Raw genomic sequence first — 22,740 nt, forward strand, 5'->3', positions numbered from 1 at the left:
CACTGAGGAAGGAAATATGGCTGTGAAAGCGAGTTTTAGTAAACACCTTGTCAAACACCAGGAGAGGAATGGAAAGCAATGAAGATGAACAGGGCAAAAGAGACAAGCAGAAATCCTGTCAGAGAGAAGAGCAGTACTTCTTCAAGGTATTTTATCCTATTCTACTAACCGGTCCCGTTCCTATTTAAATTTTTTCTTTTAAAGAATGTAGGAACTTTTCTATTAATAACTTTTTATCTTCTTGTTATGGACAAGCCAACCAAAATTAATGTAAACATTTGCATTTATGGTTTGCTCGTTTTTTTGGGTAGAACTAAAGCCATTGATTATTTAAATATTTCAAACACATTAACCACCATTAAATATGTAACTAAATGTGCAAAATTTAGACCATTTTATCAGACCGTAATTTTCTGTGGCATGGCATCTGATGACATCTGCAATTAGTTAAATTTGCCCATGTACGTTTAGGTTTTCAAATTTTTTACATGGCAAATTGCTAAAAGTGCGAATTGATAATTACGCAGTGAGGGAAACTGGACAACTGGGTCCTGAGCGAACAGAGCAACTGACTGTACCTCCATAACTTGGGGGTCGGCAACCTTTTTCACCTGAAGAATTTTCTTTTTTAAAAAAAAGTCATAAATAAAAACTATTGGGAGCCACGAGAAAAAAATTTGACGTTTGTAAACCAAATACTTGGCAAATTACTGTGTATCTGATGGAGTGCGTAATTTGCAGATGTAATTAAAATACATTGAATTTATGTATCAGTAAAAAAATTTAAAATATACCTAAATGTGTTTTTTGACTTTTATTTACTATAATTTTTTTCAGTAAAGACATCTTTAAAACAAACTACTTAAGTTGCATAGAATTAAGGCAATTGATTCTCGTGATTTTTTTTATTCTTTGAAGGGATGTGGGTGTTGCTGGCAAGGCTAGCGTTTGTTGCCCATTCCTAATTGTCCTTGAACTGAGTGACTTACCAGGCCATTTCAGAGGTCATTTAAGAGTCAGCCGCGTTGTTGTGTGTCTGGAGTCACATGTAGGCCAGACTAGATAAGGATAACAGATTTCCTTCCCTAAAGGACCAGATGGTGTTTTTGTTTTTACAGCAATGGATAATAGTTTCATTGTCACCATTACTGAGACTCACTTTCAATTCTGGATTTTTTTTTAATAGTTGAATTTAAATTCCGCCAGCTGCCATGGTGGGATTTGAACATTAGCTTGGGCCTCTGGATTACCAGTTCAGTAATGTTACCACCACGCTACTGCATAAAAAAGTTTACAATAGTGCAGAATAAACACCACCATGCTCCAGTGCAACTCCATTACAACAGTGACTACACTTAATGTACTTAATTGACTGTAAAAGGTTTTGGGACTTCCTGGGATCATAAAAGGTGCTATATAAATACAAGTCTTTTTTTAAAACCAAAAAGGAATGGTTTCTTGGCTGAGTTGTGAGAAACTGCTCAATGAGTCAATAAAAATTATTGCTGCTGAAACCTGTGCTTCAGCTTTTTAGCTCTTATTCCAAATGCAGCAGTTGATGTGCCCTGTTGGCTACAACAATCAAACCAGTGGCTATAAGTAATCATAGGAAGCCTCATTTTTCATCTGAGATGTTAGACTGAGGCCAGGTATGCATTTTCAGGCAGATGTAAAAGATTCTCGGGCACTATTTTGAAGACTGTCAGGGGAGTTCTCCCTGATGTCCTGGCCAATATTTTAAAAATATTCTTTTTTTTTTTTCTTTTTAAAAGAAAAGACCTGGTCATTATCTTGTTGCTGTTTGTGGGAGTTTGCTGAACACAAATCTGCTGACAAGTTTCCTACAACAGTAATTAATGGCTGTAAAGTGTTCCAGGATGTATGCTGGTTATGAAAAGTGCTGAATAAATGCAAGATTTTTTTATATTTGCAAAGCTAGCTGATATTTAAAGTATTTCAATAATTTACAAGGGGAGTAATTTAGCAAGGGGAGGCAATGGCATAGTGGTATTGTCGCTGGACTAGTAATCCAGACACCCAGGGTAATGCACCGGGGAACCCGGGTTCGAATCCCGCCACGGCAATAAAAACCTGGAATTAAAAGTCTAATGATGACCATGAAACCATTGTCGATTGTTGTTCACTAATGTTCTTTAGGGAAGGAAATCTGTCGTCCTTACCTGGTCTAGCCTACATGTGATTCCAGACCCACAGCAATGTGGTTTGACTCTGAAATGGCCACTCGTTTGTACAAAGTCACAAAAAAGGAATGAAACCGGACCACCTAGGCACTTGAAGACACTGGCATCTACCCAGCTATGTGGAAAATTGCCCAGGTATGCCCGGTACACAAAAGCAGGACAAATCCAACCCGCCCTCATCAGTATACTCCTCGATCATCAGTAAAGTAATGCTATCAAGCGGCACTTACTTAGCAATAATCTGCTCACTGATGCCCAGTTTGGGTTCCGCCAGGCCTTGTTACAGCCTTGGTTCAAACATGAACAAAAGAGCTGAACTCCCGAGGTGAGCATCAAGGCAGCATTTGACTGAGTGTGGTATCAAGGAGCCCTAGCAAAACTGGAGTCAATGGGAATCAGGGAAAACTCTCCACTGGTTTTCATACCTAGCACAAAGAAAGATTGTTGTTGGTTGTTGGAGGTCAGTCATCTCAACTCCAGGTCATCACTGCAGGAGTTCCTCAGGGTAGTGTCCTCGGCCCAACCACCAATGCTGCTTCATCAATGACCTCTCTTCCATCATAAAGTCAGAAGTGGGGATGTTCGCTGATGATTGCACAATGTTCAGCACCATTGATGACGACTCATAAATAAGCATGTCCAAATGTAGCAATACCTGAACAATATCCAGGCTTGACAAGTGTCAGGCAATGACCATCTCCAACAAGAAAGAATCCAACCATCGCCCCTTGATGTTCAATGGCATTACCATCATTGAATCCCTCACTATCAACATTCTGGTGGTTACCGTTCACCAGAAACTGAACTGGACTAGCCATATAAATACTGTGGCTACAAGAGCAGGTCAGAGGCTAGGAATCTTGCGACGAGTAACTCGCCTCCTGACTCCCCAGAGCCTGTCCACCATCTACAAGGCACAAGTCAGGAGTGTGATGGAATACTCCCCACTTGCCTGGATGAGTGCAGCTCCCACACTGGACACCGCCCAGGACCAAGCAGCCTGCTTGATTGGCACCACGTCAACAAACATTCACTCTCTCCACCACCGGAGGTGCAGCAGTATGTACCATCTACTGCAGGAATTCACCAAGGCTCCTTAGATAGCACCTTCCAAACCCATGACCACTACCGCCTAGAAGGACAAGGGCGGCAGATAGATGGGAGCACCACCACCTGGAGGTTCCCCTCCAAGTAACTCACTATCCTGACTTGGAAATATATCGCCTTTCCTTTACTGTTGCTGGGTCAAAATCCTGGAACAGCACTGTGGGTGTACCTACACCACATGGACTGCAGCGGTTCAAGAAGGCCGCTCATCACCACCTTCTCAAGGGCAACTTGGGATGGGCAATAAATGCTGGCCCACCAGCGAAGCCCACATACCGTGAATGAATAAAACATTTTTTAAAAAATGAGCTGTCTCACATATGTTAAGAAAATGAAATCAAAGTTAGGTCTGGTATAGGCGTGCTGAACTGAATGGTCTCTTGTGCTGCAGTTTCTATGATCTAGTCCTGAAATGTGATGTTTTATTTAGAAAATGATTTTAGCTTAAAGTTTAAAACTTGATTATTTTCAAAAAATCTTATTCAGAATTTCATAATCAGTTGAAGTATCTTTGCAGTGCTGGTGTTAATGCAAGGTTCCCATGGATTCATCTCAGCAACTGAATTTCCACTGATGGTTGTAAGTGTGGAGTATCTATTCTTGGTTTATAATATTCATGCCGGATTTTTGTTCACTGCTTACTTATGTTAAATCAATCTTTAAGAGTGTTCTGATCCCTTGCTCATCCAACTGCGTTATTTATCTGCTAGCGCAACAACCTAAATTATAGCCCTGGGCTGCATGATCTCCAGAACACAAGGGATAGGAGCAGGAGCAGACCATAAGACCCGTTGAGTCTGCCTGGCCATTCAGTATGATCATGGCTGATCTTGGGCTTCAACTCCATTTTTTTGCCCTCTCCCCATATCCCTTGATTCTCCAAGAGATCAAAAATCTGTTTATCTCAGCCTTAAATATGTTCAACGATGGGGCATCCACAACCCTCTAGGTAGAGAATTCAAAAGATTCTCAAAAATTTGAGTGAAGAAATTTCTCTTCATCTCAGTCCTAAATGATCACCCCCTCACCCTGAAATTGTGTCCCCATGTTTTAGATTCCCCAATCAGAAGAAACAACCTCTGTGTCTACCCTGTCAAGCTCCTTCAGTACCTTGTATGTTTCAGTGAGATCACCTCTCATTCTTCTAAACTCCAGAGAATATAGACCCAGTTTACTCAACCTCTCATAGAACAACCCTCTCATCCCAAGGACCAATCTATTGAATCTTTGCTGTTACTGCCTACAATGCAACTATATACTTCCTTAAATATGGAGACTAAAACTGCACACAGTATTCCACATGTGGTCTTACCAAAGCCCTGTATAATTCTAGCATGACTTCTTTATTCCCGCACTCTAATCTCCTTGCAATAAAGACCGGCATGCCATTTGCCTTCCTAATTGCTTACTATAGCTGCATGCTAACTTTTTTGTGTTTCTTGTATGAGCACACCCAAATCTTTCTGAACATCAACATTCACAAGTTTCATGCCTTTTAAAAACTTTTCAGTTTTTCTATTCCTGTGAACAAAGTTCCCTACTTCCCGTCTTGGATGTTGTTGGAGCTGGGGAGTCAGGAGGTGAGTTACACACTGCACAATTCCCTACTGTCAATATCCTGGGGCTTACCATTGACCAGAAACTGAACTGGACCAGCCATATAAATACTGTGGGTACAAGAGGAGATTACAAACTTAGACTTCTGTGGTGAATAACTTACCTCCTGACTCCCCAAAGCCTTTCCACCATCTACAAGGCACAAGTCAGCAGTGTGATGGAATACTCCCCACTTGCCTGGATGACTGCAGCTCCAACAACAATCAAGAAGCTTGACACCATCCAGGACAAAGTAGCCCACTTGATTTGCATCCCATCCACCAACTTCAACATTCACTCCCTCCACCACCGACACACAGTGGCAGCAGTATGTATTATCTATAAGATGCACTGCAACAACTCACCAAGGCTACTTGACAGCACCTTCCAAACTTGGGACCTTTACCATCAGCATAGGAACACCACCACCTGCAAATTCCTTGCCAAGCCACTCACCATCCTGACTTGGAAATATATTGCCATTCCTTCACTGTCGCTGGGTCAAGATCGTGGAACTCCCTAACAGCACTGAGGGTGTACCTACACACATGGACTGCAGCAGTTCAAGAAGCGGCTCACTACCACCTTCTTAAGGGCAATTAAGGGTGGGCAATAAATGTTGGCCTAGCCAGTGAAACCCACATCCCATGAACGAATAAGAAAACCCCCCCAAAAAAACTCCATCTGCCATCTTGTTGGCCACTCACTTAATCTGTCTAAATTTCTTTGCAACCCCTCTGTCCTCAGCTCACATTTGCACCCAGCTTTGTAGTCACTCTCTGTCTCTTCGCTTAAGTCATTAGATTATAAATAGCCCAAGCTCCAACACTAATTACAGCCTGCCGACCTCTGCAGTGTCATCCTCAGTATCACAGAATCACAGAATTGTTACAGTGCAGAAGGAGGCCCTTTGTCCCATCGTGTCTGCATCAGCTCTCCAAATGAGCATTATGGCTTAGTGCCATTGTCCTGCCTTTTCCCTGTACCCTTGCACATTGTTTCTATTCAAATAATCATATAATGGCCTCTTGAACGCCTCCTCCACACTTACAGGCGTTCCAGATTCGAACCGCTCGCTATATGAAAAAGTTTTGTTCCGTATCACATTTGCTTCTTTTGCAAATCATTTTAAATCTGTGCCTTCTCAATCTTGATCCTTTTACGAGCGGGAACAATTTCTCGCTATCTACTCTATCCAGCCCCCTCATGATTTTGAACACCCCTATCAAATCTCCTCTTAGCCTTCTCCTCTCCAAGGAGAACAGTTCCAACCTAACCAATCCATCTTCATAGCTGAAGCTTCTCATCCCTGGAGCCATTCTTGCAAACCTTTTCTGCACTCTCTCCAATGCATTCACATCCTCCCTATAGTGTGGTGCCCAGAACTGTACACAATACTCCAGCTGAGGTCTAACTTGTGTCTCATATAAGTTTGGGATAACTTCCTTGCTCTTGTGCTCTGTGCCCCTATCAATAAAGCCCAGGATACTGTATGCTTTATTAGCTGCTCTCTCCACCTGTCCTGCCATCTTCAATGATCTATACACATATTTACCCAGGTCCCTGTGCTCCTGCACCCCTGAAGGATTGTACCCCTTATTTTATATTGTCCCTCCATGCTCTTCCTACAAAAATGCATCACCTCACAATTCTCCACATTGGACTTAATTTGCCACCTATCTGTCCTGTCCACTCCTCCAACTTATCTATGTCCTTTTGAAGTTCTACACTGTCTTCCTTGCAGTTCACAATGCTTCCAAGCTTCATATCATCCGTATCATCCATTTCATATAATGAGGACTATTGCCCAATATCTGGGGGATTGAGGGGTGTGTGGATGGGTGGCGGTTGCTAAATTTCTCCCCATGTGTGTATTTATACCATATTGTTTCAGATCTAAAGTTTTTCCTCGATGTTTGGTCCTCTTATTCTGATTTGTGCTTCTCTTGCAGTTTTATATGGTGATGTGCATCCTATATATACTTTATGGCATCTTGTGGCTGTTCTGGTCTGCATGTTACTGGAAAGACCTATTGAGGATACAGTTCTGGATAGCTGGAGTTATTTTTCTTGGGATGCTGGAGAAAGCGGTTTTCTATGCAGAATATCAGAACACTAATATTCGTGGAATATCTGGTATGTGTAATTCTTCCTCTGCTCAATAAATAGAAGTTAAGTTGTTCAGCATGTTAAATGTGATCAACAGTTAAGTTAGTGCATTGAACACATTTTATAGGATTAAATAATTTCGGAAAATAATCAGCTGTTTTATATTCTGATCTTTAATGACATGAATTTTTTCTCCAGTGTAATCCGATACTGAGTGCGCCTCTTGCAGGCTAATTTACACCTTTGTCAATGATCAATTTTAAAGTATCATAAGTCTTAATGCTGTTTTCTTATCCACATCTTGACTAGACCATTGTATCTGGCTGGACAGGGATTTGAATTAAATGGTACCTTAATGGTACCTCTTAGGATCACTCTCTAGAAAACTTGAGTGCTTCTGGCAATGTAGATACAAAATCCTAACCTTCACTGCAATGATGTTTTTCCTCCTCTTGAGGACAACTGGAGCTCTTTGTCTCTCAATTGCAGTAGCTGTATCCTGTTTCATCAATGGTGAATGTGTGCGCACAAAATGATGACACATGAATAGATATGTAGCCGACAAATCTTCATTTTGCAAAGAAAAATGCAAATATGGTTTAAGTGTCCAAATTGAAGTAAATGAAATGCCAGGTTTTTTTGGAAAACAGAGGGAAGACATTTTTATATGTAAAAGAAAAAAAATTCTCTGCCACTTCAAATACTGTTAAAGTTTCATTGAAGTATTGAAGTAAGAATGTTGGGTCACTCTTAGAACATGAGCACATCACTTGATAGAACTGTTTAATCAGATTGTCACCATGTACACATTCTTCCTATTGAAATTGAGTGCCTCCAAATGTTGAATTCATAACACTTCAAATTAAGAAGCATTTTAAAGTTCTTGATTGATCTCAAAATATTGTTGATTTTCTTTATTTAAAAATAAATTGGGAGTTGGAAATTAAAGTCATACAAAGTCCAGAAGACTCTGATTTATGTGAAATTGTACTGATTCAAAGAAAAACCAGCATCCTGTTGTGTTTTTCTCTTAATTTTGAGGAGTTTTGGACCTCAAGGTAGCAAACTGTTACTAGATGTTGTGTAAAAGCAGCTCTGTCACTTGCATCTGTTTTCTTTCCTCCTTGTCTACAAGGGCGAACTTGGCCTCTGTTTACTGACTCACTACTTCTTTGCTTATAAAATGTTTGAGCATAGTAAATAATAAGCTATTTTTTTAAAATGTTGCCATTGAAATTGTACATGGCGAGTTCAAGAGGCACCTAATGGGTTTTTACTTTTCCTGTAGTGCAAGGCCTCCTAGTCTTTGCAGAACTTATTTCTGCCGTGAAAAGGACATTGGCTCGGCTCCTTGTGATTATTGTAAGCTTGGGATATGGAATAGTTAAGTAAGTATTTACTCAAAGCACTTTGATATAAATTTCATTGAAAATGTAAATGGGCTTCCTAAATATAGGAACAGGAGCAGAACTTTCAGTTAAATCATGGCTGACTACCTTTGCTATGTTTGCATTGCTACACCGACCTAACAAAAATCTGTCTTGAAAATTTCAATTGGCCTAGGAGGCGTGGTCTTCTGGGTCAGAAGGTTCCAGATTACCACTGTCACTTGTCCGAAATGGTGTAGCTCTAATTTTAAGATTATGTCCTCTTGTTCTGGGTCCCCTTGCCAGAGGTTATAATTTCTCTCTCAATCTTATCAAATCCCTTTTGATATCAACCATCAATTTTCTGCACTCTGGATTACAAACCCAAGTTTATGCAATCTAACCTCACAACTTAATCCTTTAAGTGTTCGTATAATTCTGATGAATTTATGCTGTATCCACTCCAAAGTCACTATAACGTTACTGAGGTTCAGTGCCCAAACCTGGATGCATTAGTCCAGATGGAAACTGATCAAGGCTCTGTGCAACTGAGATATTGTTTCCTCACTTATGAATTCTAATCTTAAAATAAATACAACATTTCTTTGTTTACTTTTTGAACACGTACACTAGCTTTTAGTGCTTTAGGGTACCTACATCCACAGCTACTGGTGTCTCACTTCTTAAAGATCTACCGTAAGTGTTGCCCAGCTTTATTGGCCAATTGTGTTTTACGTTTCAATTTTTAAAAAATTATTTCATGTTTCTTTTGCAACTTTTGTTGTTTTAGCCTTCCCCAGGCTTTAATTTTCCAAATGGAATTAATCTAACATATGATCAGTTTAAACGTCAGAACTACATGTATAAAATAAACATCACTTTTGTTTGAGATAAAAGAATTGGCATTAGGAACTGTAGAAAAATATATGGAGTTGAATTGATGGAATCCTGGCAGTCGTCAATCAACTCAACTTCCACATGAGGCAAACACTGCCCTTATGTAGCACCCAGTGAGATCCCTCCTCACCCTCTTGTGTGACTGAACCTCCTGATCAGGAATGGCCTCGACTTTGCCTACTAACTATAAATAACAGTACAGTTACATAGGTCCCTGGGTGTAAATCACGTGTAAGTAACAACATGGTTATTGTTTTGTATTTTGAAATTCTCAAATTGTTCAAATTCTTCCACGGTCTCGCTTTAACCTCTCATCCAGATCTATAACCCTGCCCCCAGTTCCATCCTAATATTTCACCCCTTTGATTCTGGACCCATGTATCCTCCATTTCCTTTGTCACAACATTGATAGTAGAAGCTTTACTGGCCTCGGTCCTGTTGTTTGAAAATCCCCTCCTCTTTCTCTTTCAAAGTCCACCTCTTTGACCAAACCTTTAGTCAGTGCCTCCCTTATGTTAAAGACGCTAAGTAAATGAAAATTGTTGCTGTTATTCTGTCATAACCCAAGCGAAACATCGATTTTGTGCAGTTCAGTAGAAATGTGGTGGAGCAGGGTGGTGTGGGGTGGGGTTTTTTCAAATACAATTAAAGGTAGCATAACTTGATAAACTTTGAATTCATAATTTCTGGACTGGTTTAAACATGCATTTTTCTCCCCTGTACCCTGATGTTGTGGAATAGACATCTGTGACTGAGATGATTGCCAGGAGACCTGATCCATTAAGCTTGTTTAAGTTCCTGGCTGACAGAAATTGAGCAACAGCACCTAATGACAGTTCTCCACACCTCAGGGGTTAATTCCATTCATACTGTCGATCCATCAGTGCTGTGGTGCTGTTGCAAATGAGAGAGAGAGGTAAAATGGGCCAACAGCTCATCCCACAGTTAAATGAAGTTACCAGAACTCAGTTCCCATTTTACCATGTTTAACACTGGCAGCTTCCATCTCAAGGCACAAGTCAGGAGTATGGCGGGTGTCCTCTGGCCCGTGGACTCTGTGCTGGCCCCGCCTGGGAGGGAGCAGCCAGTGCCATGGCTGGCATCCCCCCAGTCGCCGCAGCCTCATCAGATGCCACGGTCACTGGCAGAGGGCGGAGGAGCTACTGCTGTCAACCAGAGCAACTTGAGAAGAGCCTACATTGATGACAGGCAGCTCGTGCGTCGACGTTGGGTCGCTCTGGACCTCCCTGCTCACCACTGATGGACGGGCGCCTAGCAGGGATACTAGATGCCCAATCCATCTCCCACACTGACACTGACCAGCTGAGGTTATTGCCTATGTGAGGGCTTGCAGGTCCAAATGCATCCCCAGGAATCCCTGGTGGAGCCTCTCCTTGGAGGAGGCATTGTGCTTGGCCATGAGGGTCAACGCATTGCTTATGCTCCACATGGACTCTTCCACAACAGACACCACAGCACGCATTCCCTCATGTATCTCCGCCAGATCTTCCCGCACACCCTGCTGGATATCCAGCAGCTGCTCCCTCATGGACGACTCCAGAGGCCCGCCATCAGCCATCGACTGAGCATTGTCCTGATCCCCAGCAGTCCTCCGACAACTGGCACCATGGGCACTCCCTGCCTCCGCCTGCACCTCAAGCGAGTGTGAAGTGCCCTCACCAATGTGCACCGAGATACTAGACGCCGATCTTATGCCCACCGAGGTGCTGGTGTCCATGCTGCTGCCTGCTTGACATAGAGGATGTGACGCTGGTGCATGCTCAGCATGGTGGTCCTCAGGGGTCAGGGATGGGCCTTCAGGTGAGCCTAAAAGGGAGAAGAAGGACATGTCATTATTTTAAGTCATTAGACCATCGGTGTGTATGCTTGGCACCCTGATGAGATGGAGATCTGCATCATGGTGCCCTCGTCTCTCCACTGTCAATGGGCATTCCAGGTTCGAGGCTCACATCAATATACAGACTACACTGCAATGGTCGCAAAAAGCCACATTCTCACCTCAGTGCGCTGCACTCTTACCTCTCTCTGGCACACCAACCTCACCACGGCCACTTGGCCGAGGTGCATGGCGCCTCTCCAGCTCCAGGGCCTCCTGCTCGTATCTGCTGAGGATGTGGTGTGGGGGTCCCTGCCAGTCCACAACCTCTCTGCATTGTTATGGGATTGTTTCTCCTGGAAGGATAGGCTAGCATTGATTCGTGTATCCTCTACCTGCAGCGCCATTGCAGCCTGGCCAATCCCACCTGAGGAACACCTTGCAGGGCTCAGCACATTGGTGACCCTGGAGCTGTAAGGTACTCAGTCCAAGCAGCCAGGGCTCACCCCCTTGGCCAGATCTGATTAGCATATTGTCCAAGTATTGAAGAACGGCCAATTTTAATCTAACCTAGAAATCCAGGGGTTGGAAGCCATGCTTCAGCTACAAGGACCTGTTTAGATCACCCTTGGATTACTGCGAGCAGTTCTGGGCACCACACTTTAGGAAAGATATAATAGCCTTGGAGGAAGTGCAGCGAAGATGGAATTAAGCTATGAGGAGTGATTAAACAAACTAGCATTCTATTCCCTGGAATTTAGAAGGTTATAGGATGATTTGACCTAAGTTTTCAAGATATCAAGGGGAACAGAGAGGGTATATAGGTAGAAATTATTTCTGCTAGCTCTGGAATCTAGAACTGGGGCATAGCCTCAAACTTTCAAAGCCAGACCTTTCAAAAGTGAAATCAGGATTAACACTTTCTCACACAAAGTGTGGTAGAAGTTTGAAACGTTCTTCCACAAATGGCAATTGATGCTAGATCAAATGTTAATTTTTAAACTAGGATTGTTCGGATTTTTGTTAGCTAAAAATATTAAGGGATGAGGGCAAAGGTTATGGAGTTAGATTGCATATCAGCCAGGATCTCACTGAATGGCAGCTGAACAGGCTTGAGAGACTAAATGGCCTACTCCTGTTCCTGAATGACCAAAAAGGCTAATTGTTAAAAGTAAATATATTTGAAGTTTTTCTCTTAACTGTTATATTACTTATACAGACCTCGACTGGGCACAGTAATGCACAGAGTGATTGGTTTGGGAGCGCTCTACTTGGTTTTTGCAGCTGTCGAAGGAGTCTTGAGAATTACAGGGGTAAAGTGGTCCAATTATTTCTAATTTAAAATGGAGAATTCTCTTTTTTTTTCCCACAGCCTTCCACTTCTAAATTCAGCAAAATGGAGAACTGTTTGTACAATTTGTGATTCACTCAAACTTAAAAGAAAGTGTCTTTTCTTCCCTCAGTTTCAATGTCCCAAACCCATGCAAACAAGCTTTATGTTGAAACGGGGAACATAAATTTAGTTAAAGTATGAGACGAAAGCATGGGTTGTATGCCAATACTCTTAACGAATCATTTATATTTTTATTTAGGTGATTCTTTTTGGTTTTATTAATGTGAGGAATTTTTCAGTTCATTTTATGCAGTTCAAAAATACTTGCTTTTTCTTTGTTTTAAATTTATACTAAACATGTTCGGTGGCTGCAGAGCCACATTCAGAAAGACATATACAATGTTGAACTATATAACTAAATCTGTAGAGTACATGCCAGAGGAAGCAAACTGCCTGGTTATCTAATCAGATCATATGTTTTCGTACTGAATCAAGTCCTGGCCACTAACACACAAAAGAGGCATTCAGTCCCTAGAAGAGGTTGAGAAGGACCAACAAGACTGATCCCTAACCTCAGAGGACCAAATTAAGAGGAAAAACTGGCAGCTTTTATCTTTGAAAGTAAGCAACTTGAGAAATGGCTTCAGAGAGTGAGAGAAGGTAATAATTGGAATAGAGAAGGTAGATTTGAGTGGGTGTGAAAATATTGGAATTATTTAAACTCTTGGATGCTGGGGATCTGTAGGTTTTTGATTGGATGAGCCTGATGGCCTTCCTTATCTCGGCGATCCCTCCTGATGCTTCACCTGTGATCAAGAACTTGCTGTGTCAGGATGACCAAAGCTATATTGCATTGTTCCATGGCGCAGCACTTGAATGCAGCAATATGCTGTAGGAGGAGGAGGGAGAGGGAAACATTTATACTGAAGTTACTGTATCCTTATAGGTACCATTGTCTATCTGATTGCTTAATTATGGTCAGGGTTTAATTTCTGCCTTTATCTACAGGGAATAATCTTTCTATCATCATCTAATTTTTGAAGTTTGACTTTGTTTTCTGTGAAAAGTAATCCAACATTTAGACTGACTTATTTTCTTTTATCCCATTAAAACCAATTCTAAGAAAATCTAATATTTACTTTCTTTTAATACTACAGGATCGAAGAAGTGTGCCAGTCTTGGTGGCCGATATAGTTTTAGCATTAATTGATTCCTGTTTTGTGTGGTTCATATCCTTCTCGTGTTTCCTGTGATCTCAATATTGAATTTTGAATTGAATTGTTTCTATATGAGAGATTATTGGCAGTACTTTCAACTTCCATATCGGTGTAAAATGGAAGATATCAGATCTGTTGTCTGTTTCAATACTCCTTATTGAAAAGGAACATCGGGCAGTGGGCATAATGGTCGGCTGATCGAATATTGCCAGTTAAGCACCCCTGCTGAAGTTGAAAGTTTGTGCCTAAGCATATATTCATTTTAGATAATGTAATTTAGTACAGTGATAGAACTATCCCATACCTTTCTGTCAGTTTCTGCTATGAATTCTAGGCTACCTGGAAGTGCACTTGCACTTTATTCCTGTTGTTGTGCTGAAGTTTAACAATATTGGATGCAGTAGCATAGTTGCTCTGTTACTGGACTAGCATTCAAAAGGCCTGGACTAATTATTCTGGAGTTTGAGAGGTTCAATCCCACCATGTCAGTTTGTGAATTTGAATTCAGTTAATTAAATAAATCTGGAATTAAAAAGCTAGCATCAGAAATGGTGATCATAAAACTATCATAATTAAGGAAGGAAGGAAGGAAGGAAATCTGCTGTCCTTGTCCGGTCTGGCCTATATGTGACTCCAGACCCACAAGACTGTTTGACTCCAAACGACCCTCTGATACAATTGAGTGGCTTACCAGGCCATTTCAAATGGCTACAAAAAAATTTACCACACGGGACTGCGGCCCATGAATGCGACTCATTACCACCACCTTCAGGGTAATTAGGGATGGGCAGTGAATTCAGGCCTTACCACTGATGCCCACATCCCAAGAATAAGTAAAAGGAAAGACCTGTAAGGCTATTTTCCAGTACTAAGCTTGTCCTAATGCTGGATGCCTCTGAGCCTCGTTCTAATCCAAGCCCTATTATGCCAATCCCTGTCAATTTATGCAGCAACTATGAGTATCAAATTTTTGATCCAAACATTTAAGCACTGCAAATTTATGATGTATAAATGCCTTTCTCAAAAATTATCACCTTAGTGTGTGAGCCAAATAGCCTGCGCTTCATGACTGAAACTAAATGAAAGTGGCACTATTTAGTGGTATCATGAGTTTTTTTTCTGTCCACAGTCTTGCATTGATCTTTTTTAATGAGGACAATAAACTATTGTTCTCACTACCTGACTACCTTAAATATACCTTGTGATCATATTTAGTTTCTCGCACAATAACTACCAGCCTGGAATGTTTATTAGTTTTTAAAAAGTCTGAGTCCTGTTGATAGTCAAATTCATTGCCCACACAGATGGTCTCAAAGTTCAAACATAGGAGGGATTCTATTTCTTAACTCATATTTGCAAAGAATTCCAACTAGCAGATCTATTTTTTTTTGTTTTTTTAAGAATAATTTGCTTTGAGCAGAGTTTAGACTGAGGTACTGAGTTTGATTATTAGGGATGTGAATTATTATAAAGATGCAATTGTAAACAGACAAATGCAGCATCAATGTATGTAACTTCACCATGACTGTTGGCACTATTATGTCAGGCAATAAATTGGAGGTGGGGCAGGACTTATAGCAAGGAAGTGTATTTTACAACAAAGCAAACAAAGTCCATCTATAGAGTCTTTAAAAATAAAGTCGTCAGCAAGTGCAGAAAAGGGAACTCATGCATGAATGAAACTATAGCAACTTCTCCCGATGATAAACATGGTGGGTATTTTCACCAAAAAGCAGTGAGTGGAGGATAGTTGCATCTTAGAAATTGATTATTTCACCAGTAAAATGTAGTTATATAATACAAATTGTGTGTGTAAAATCACATAGCAGTGTGGTCTCCTGGCAGGATTTATCCAATCATCTCCATTCTGGCCAAGAATCATGGTGTCACTATGTACAGCCATGAACTATAGTCCTTCTCCAAGCTCAATATATAGCAACATCCAGAATATTTTGTGATTTTCATTTTTCTGAGCCTGTAGAAATTATTAAAACATTTTCAACTTTTGTTCCATCTTTTATATTTGAAAATTTAGTGACCTAGTTCCTGTGTGCTTCGTAGCATTTTTTATCAGAAAATTTTGTTAACTCCAGTAGATTGAGAATTTGATGGTTAGCCAGAAACTGCAATATCACCTGAAGTAAGACCCACCAGACGTACGAGAGTACTAAAATAAGTTTGGGCCAGCAGCATGTCCATGACCTATACCACCTAATTCAAAATAGTTTTACTTTGGGGACAGGACTGATCCTAGACCATGTGGGCTAGAATTATAAAAGCTGTTTGATGCATAATTTTGCTTATGGACAACCCTGGATAAGACCTGCTATTTGATCAATAGTATATTGTGCAAGTAAAATCTTGGGCTGCTGCTTTTACTGCAGTTTGCTTGTTCTGCTGTTACACAATGGACTTTCTTTCAGCAAACCTGTCTAGAAAGAATCCTCTCTGTCAATCTGTCATATCAACCAGTTGGCTTGTTATTGATTGTGAACTTCTGCTTTTGGCTTTAAACTGTTTGCTTTCTTTCTTTCTCTAACTGGAATTGTTTAACATTTTAACTTTCTAGGAAAAGAAATCTGATTTTGAGCTTTTAGCCAATATCCCATTGGCTTTGCTTGATTCTGGCTTGTGCTGGTGGATATCCTTTAATCATAAACACTGCATCCAGTCTAGTGTGTTGACTTCACCTCTGTTTTTCACTCTAAAAATCTAAAATTCACACTAGCGTCAGACTGTTCTCACTGCTTTCTAAATTGATTCTCAAGCTAAACTTGCTTCAATCTAATCTGTATAAAATATATTTTTTCCTCAAAAGGCAGGATCTAATTTGTGTCTGCTAATCACCCAACAAGATACATTGTGTTAATTATGTTCTAAAATTCTTTGCTTTTGTTTCATGTAATTATTTTAGACACTTGTGTCAATTTGGCTATGTTGATAACAGTAATGCCACTGAATAAAGGGCTAACTTACCACTCCTGGAGTGCATAATCTAGGATAAGTGTGCAGTGCTGAGAGAATGGCTGTGTTCGATGAGACATCCTTGCATGTATGTGTATCTTGCTGGGAGAAAAGCCAGTTGAAGCTTTTCGTCTTGCACTCATCAGGACAGATTTGCACTCATCAGGACAGATTTGCAAGAATACCAATTGTAAAGTGAACAACAATTTATACTACATGAGAAGAGTGTGCTGATTGCTTGGCAAGTGGACTCTGATTGGTAGAGACATTGCCAGGGAGAATGCACCAGGGAACAGTTAACTGTCAAGCTTTTGTTTAAATTCACACCAGGCAGGTCGACTCTGGGCAAGGCATTGCCATGGGGAATGAACCAGGGAATGGCTGTCCCCAAAGCTTTTGTTTAATTGAAAAGAGTGCAATGCATGGACATGCTCCTTCTGTCCGCAAAGGATGGGGCCATGTGAATATATGTAGCTTCTAGCATGCCACATGTTATGTGCCATACTGCAAGCCCGACTGAATCCTAAATTGGTTGTCAGTGTAATTCTTAGCGCAATCAGGATTGTTTAGCAAGAGCTGTCCAATCGCAGAATCACATTTAATGTTGGGCACTATGTTTTGAGTTTTGCAAGCAGGGGCTGGGTTGGGTATGGTCAGTACTTTGGCTGTTGTGAACAATCACCAGTTGTTGGGACGTGTGGCCTACATACCTGGCATCACACTGGCACTGAAATTATACCACATTACTCATTTACGTGATAGGCAGAAAGTCTTTTTGGCTTGATGGCAGCATCCTGCTAGTGGAGAATATCATTCGTGTTGCTACTGCATTGTAGCAGCGTGAAATGGCTAGCTGTTTCTTGCTGTTAGTATTGTTACGACCCCAGCTGATAATACCGGACATGTCAGATCCCAGAGTGAAACCAGGCTTGATGGATCCTAATTTTTTTTTTTGAAACCGTGGTGGAAAGTTACTAACAGATTCACAGGATTGTGCTGATGAACTTTTATCACAAAGAATAAAATATTTATTAAACAAGAAAAAATGAACTATATTATACCAGGCAGTGGTATAGTGGCATTGTCACTGGACTAGTAATCCAGAGACTCAGAATAATGCCCCGGGGACCCGGGTTCAAATCCCACCATGGCAGATGGTGAAATTTGAATCCAATAAAAATGTGGAATTAAAAGTCTAATGATGACCATGAAATCATTGTCGATTGTTGTAAAAAGTAAAATATCTTGGAAGGAAATCTGCCGTCCTGATCTGGTCTGGCATACATGTGATTCCAGACCCTCAGCAATGTGGTTAACTCTTAAATGCCCTCTGAAATGGCCTAGCAAGCCACTCAGTCGTATTAAACTGCTAAAAAGGCTAAAAGGAATAAAACTTGATGGACCGCCTAGCATCGACCTAGGCACCATCAAGAGCGAATCTAACCATCTGCCCTTGACATTCAATGACACTACCATCGCTGAATTCCCCACCTCCTGACTCCCCAAAGCATGTCTACCAAAGCACAAGTTAGGAGTGTGATGGGAATACTCTTCACTTGCCTGGATGAATACAGCTCCAACAACACTCAAGAAGCTTGAGACCATCCAAGACAAAGCAGCCTGCTTGATTGGCACCCCACCCACAAACATTCACTCCCTCCACCACCGACGCACACTGACAGTAATGTGTACTATCTACAAGATGCACTGCAGGAACTCACCAAGTCTCCTTAGCACCTTCCAAACCTACGACCACTACCATGTAGAAGGACAAGGACAGCAGACACATGGGAACACCACCACCTGGAAGTTCCCCTCTTCCACCCACTATCCTGACTTGGAAACATATTGCCGTTCTTTCACTGTCACTGGTTAAAATCCAGGAACTGCCTCCCAAACAGCACTGTGGGTGTACTTGCACTACATGGACTGCAGCTGATCAAGAAGCCCTTCAAATTCATGCTATTCCTTTACCCCAGCAATATCTTTACAGACACACAAACCAGTGAAGAGTTACCACTAGCTTGACACACAAAGTCTTCTCGCTTAGGGCTGGCACACTTGCAAACGGTTTTCTTCTGGTGAATTCCTGAGCATTCACTCAAGGCTTTTCACTCAACTTGTATCTCTCCCAAGACACCCAAAAACCACACACTAAACTCAGTCTTCCAGTAGCACCTTTGCTAAACTGATCACTTTACTGAGTTCTATGACTGACTATTCATACAACCACTGTCCCAGCAGCCTTGTAATGTTTTCTTCTCAGAGACCTGAAAAATCCCTGTCTTCACTCTGACACGCACTGAACTCTCTTTTCTTTGGCTGTGTCATGGGATCACTGTCGCTGTATAACAGTAAAGTTTTTTTCCACTTTGTGTTTTCCTCCCCACAGTCACTAAACTGTTAACCTATCTCTTTACCTTCAGGAGTTGTAAAACATCATTAAAATGTATATATACAAACAAACCCAAAAGACCTGACTTTTCAGTTAGGAGTCGATCCAGACTTCCAGGCACACATAACCGAAATGAAACTGGAATCCTTTTTGCCTTACTTAACACAGATGTAACATGGTGTATGAATTTCAGTGCCAGTGTGATGCCAGGTATGTAGGCTCTACATCCCAGTGACTGGCAGGTCATTATAAAAGAGCGCACACCTTTGGCTGTTCGCAGCAGGCAAGGTGCTGACCGTACCCAACCAGCCCATGCTTGCAAAACTCTAAATATTGTGTCCAACAATAGATGTGATTCTGTGATTAAACAGCACTTGCTAAACAATCCTGATTTTCCTAGGAATAACACTGACAACCAATTTAAGATTATCAGGCTCATGGTGTAGTTCACTTACATGTGCTAGAAGTTACATATATTCATACTTGGGGCCCTGTCCTTTGCAGGCAGAAGGAGCAATTCCACACATTGCACCTTTTCAACAAAAGCTTGGACAGACATTCCTTGGTTCATTCCTCGTGACAATGCTTTGACCAATCAGACCCATCCGCCTGTTTTGAATTTAAACAAAAGCTTAGCAGTTAACTGTCCCTTGGTGCATTTTCCACGGCAGTGCCTCTATTAGAGTCCACTTTCCAATCAATCAGCACTCTCTTCTCATGCAGTATAAATTGTTTTTCCGTTTACAATTGGTATTCTTGCAAATCTGTCCTGATGAGTGCAAGATGAAAAGCTTTGACAGCATGTCTTTTTTTCAGCAATACTCAAGGTCTGTACTACCAAGCAACTATTTGTATGTGTATCTGTTCAGGTAGTCCGCAAGATTGCAGCATAATTCTCCCAGTGTGCTGGCCACATTTTCCCCAACCACCACCAACAAAAAAGAGATTAGCAGGTTCATTCACCTTATTAACTGTCCATTAGACTGTGTGTGTGTACAAACTGACTACTGCATTTATCCAGATAGGAAGTCACTGCATTTCAAAAAATAAATCATTGGGTGTGAAATGATTTATGATGTCATATCGATGTAGGTTTTTTTTTAGTTTGAGCAACTGATGGTAGTTCGAGAAACTAAGAAAGGCATCGTTCAACTTCACGGTATGCAGAATTCTTCTTGGGTAGACACCACAGGATGGTGCAGAACAATAATATTTTTGTAGCTTTCCTAAGCTAAGTCTGGATTCCTTACACCAATGATACTTCCTTCTTTTGAATGGGGATTCACTTACCGAAATGTTAGTAACTTGGGCCAAGTATTCAATCCACCACCTTGCATTATCCATTCGTGACCACCATACATGGAGATACAAAGGGACTACAAATTACAAGTGGATTTCAACAATAACATTGCCGTATGATAAAATTGCTTGCCAGGTAATAAAGTGACCTATTTAATATATTGAAAGCAGTTAGGAGTTGTAAAGCAATTTGTTACATGCCTGCTGCTGAGTAGCACAAGTAATTCCAACAATTGGACCCAAGCCATATCCTGGCCGATTTCTAATATCACATGGCAGGGAGGATGGTTTCAAAAGCACTGTAGCATTAAGGATAAGTTCAAAGTGCGGTTTGATTCCTTACCCTGATTCTTGTACAGCAGTATCAGCCACAAGCGCTCTCTTGTCTCTTTAACGTCAGCACCGTTATCTTCAACACTTTCATTTTGTATTTATAGAAAAAAATTCCTTACTTTGTTTTAATTTGTTGCAAGTGGTTTTATTTATTTAAAGAAAACTACATTGCAAATTCATTCTACACTTATGAAGTTAATCATTGAGCCCCTCTGAAGTTGAGGCTGGGGTGGGTGGGTGTCTGTAATAGGCTGGTTCAAAATAAATTGGAAAAGTCAGTTACCTTCAATAGTTCAGATTTGAAGACTCCCGCTTCTTGTGGATAGTGCTCTGCCATTAGCGTAGTCTGTGGCTATGATATGAATTCTTGATGTTAGCTGCATTGTCAAACTGAGATGATAAGCAAGGCTGAGGTGCTTTGTTAGATGGAAGTGTGAGTGGTCCAAAAGGCTTTGGTGCTCTTCCTTTCAACTGACTGGAGCATTACTGATGAGAGATTCCTGAAGAGATCATTGCATATAGTTGAGCAAAAGTAAAAATTGCAGAAAAGTAGGTTTGCTGTTTTTTCTTTACACCCATGCTAGCTTGGTCATTGCTTCCTCTACTGAATTCTTACAACTTATTACGGTGCAAGGTACCTACCCAGTAGCGGTCCATACTCTGATTTACCTGTAAATTTGGAAGGAGTTAGCTTCAGATTCTATTTATTCATCTTTTAGAACAAGTACCATCAAAGGATATGATGACTACATAAATGGTAAGAGAAGGACAAGTCAAAAAAGGGATGGAGAACTTTGGTGAAAGTTAAGGAAAATAAAATCAAACCAGAATTTGGAGCCCAAAAGAACCAACAAAAAAACAGTGTGGTGAGAGAAGAGGGTTCAGATAGTTCAGAAGATAAATCTACTGAACCATTTAAACCAATCACATCTTAATTTGATCCCTGATTTGTCTTGAGTTAGCCAACCTTAACTTAGATGACACGAGAGGTGCTTCAGTTGAACCTTGATATCCCCCGCCAGGAAAGGAAATAAAATGTCAAATCATGTGTGAACGACTGGTGAGGATAAGAATTAGGCTTGGTTATGATGGCTCCCATTATTTTATAGCTTTAGTGCTCTCTGTTTCTGTGTGAAGTACAGGAGGGCTGCTGGTGCCTGAGGAATTAGATTTCAATTGTTCAAGAGTGGAAGGGAAAATTGGAATGGCTGAGAGAGGTGTTGATGACCTTTGACACAGAAGCAGTACAGTTAGGAAAATTTGTAATTTCTTTTAAAAGGTCTTTGGAATCTGTAATTGCTTTTAAGAATGTATGGAAAGGACTTTGCATCAATTGTAAAGGAATCAATTGTGATTTCTTGGATACTAAGAAAATGTGACTTGGAGACCATTCACCTGGAAGCAGTACCAACAGAAAGGAAGTCAAGAAAGAGGCCGTGTGGCTTACAGGCACAAAGAGCTACAAGCAGAGGAGCTGGAGGGTGAAGGTGATCAGCACACAAATGCAGACACAAGGAGAAAGCAGACAGAGACAGAAAGAGGAATGCAAAGAATTTTTGAGAAGAAACAAATCACTTTCAGGAAGAGGTCAATTTATTTTCAGAAGTTGGAAAGAAACTCTGGAAAGTTAACCAATCAGGACTGTTGTGACCTGAGGGAGAGAGTTCGTAGAAGTGTGCCTTGCTGATGATTGCATTGTGAATCTCAAAGCTATTGTTGGATAGGACTCATGGCCTATCCTATGTAAATAAAGAATAGCATATTGTGGAACTGTATAGCTACTTAGTGCCGCATTTGTCCAGGGAATGATGTGGGTGCTTGTGGCTGCTTAAGATGTATCTTTGTCATATCAACTACTTAAAGTGAAATTTACCTTCTTATTTGAAGTATCATTTGCCTGTTAATTTGTGTTTAATTTGCATTGGTTCTGATTTGTGTTAAAGTAAAAGCTACAAAAAGTGGAAGCTTGTTGGTAATTTCTTCAATTGGGGGGAGGGGGGTCATTCAATAAATTTGATTGTTTTGGTTTACAGTTTCTCCACTGGGATCATAACGGAGTGTTGGGAATGAACTAGGTGGCTTGAA

At 40.9% G+C, this 22,740-nt stretch overlaps 1 protein-coding gene across 3 annotated transcripts in view; it reads left to right on the forward strand.

Annotated features, from left to right (window-relative positions):
- The window catches only part of tmem87b (transmembrane protein 87B), a 52,480-nt gene that overhangs the window by 18,505 nt on the left and 11,235 nt on the right, over window positions 1–22,740 (forward strand). For 2 of the 3 annotated variants that reach the window (XM_078542655.1, XM_078542656.1), the window contains exons 9-13: window positions 3,826–3,887; window positions 6,857–7,040; window positions 8,302–8,401; window positions 12,334–12,427; window positions 13,605–13,687. In XM_078542655.1, coding sequence (XP_078398781.1) covers window positions 3,826–3,887; window positions 6,857–7,040; window positions 8,302–8,401; window positions 12,334–12,427; window positions 13,605–13,687 — 523 coding nt within the window. The remainder of the gene's footprint in view (window positions 1–3,825; window positions 3,888–6,856; window positions 7,041–8,301; window positions 8,402–12,333; window positions 12,428–13,604; window positions 13,688–22,740) is intronic. The other variant, XM_078542657.1, reaches the window with a different exon arrangement.

This window comes from Cetorhinus maximus, chromosome 5 (assembly GCF_964194155.1).
Source record: "Cetorhinus maximus chromosome 5, sCetMax3.hap1.1, whole genome shotgun sequence".
Lineage (NCBI taxonomy): Eukaryota > Metazoa > Chordata > Chondrichthyes > Lamniformes > Cetorhinidae > Cetorhinus > Cetorhinus maximus.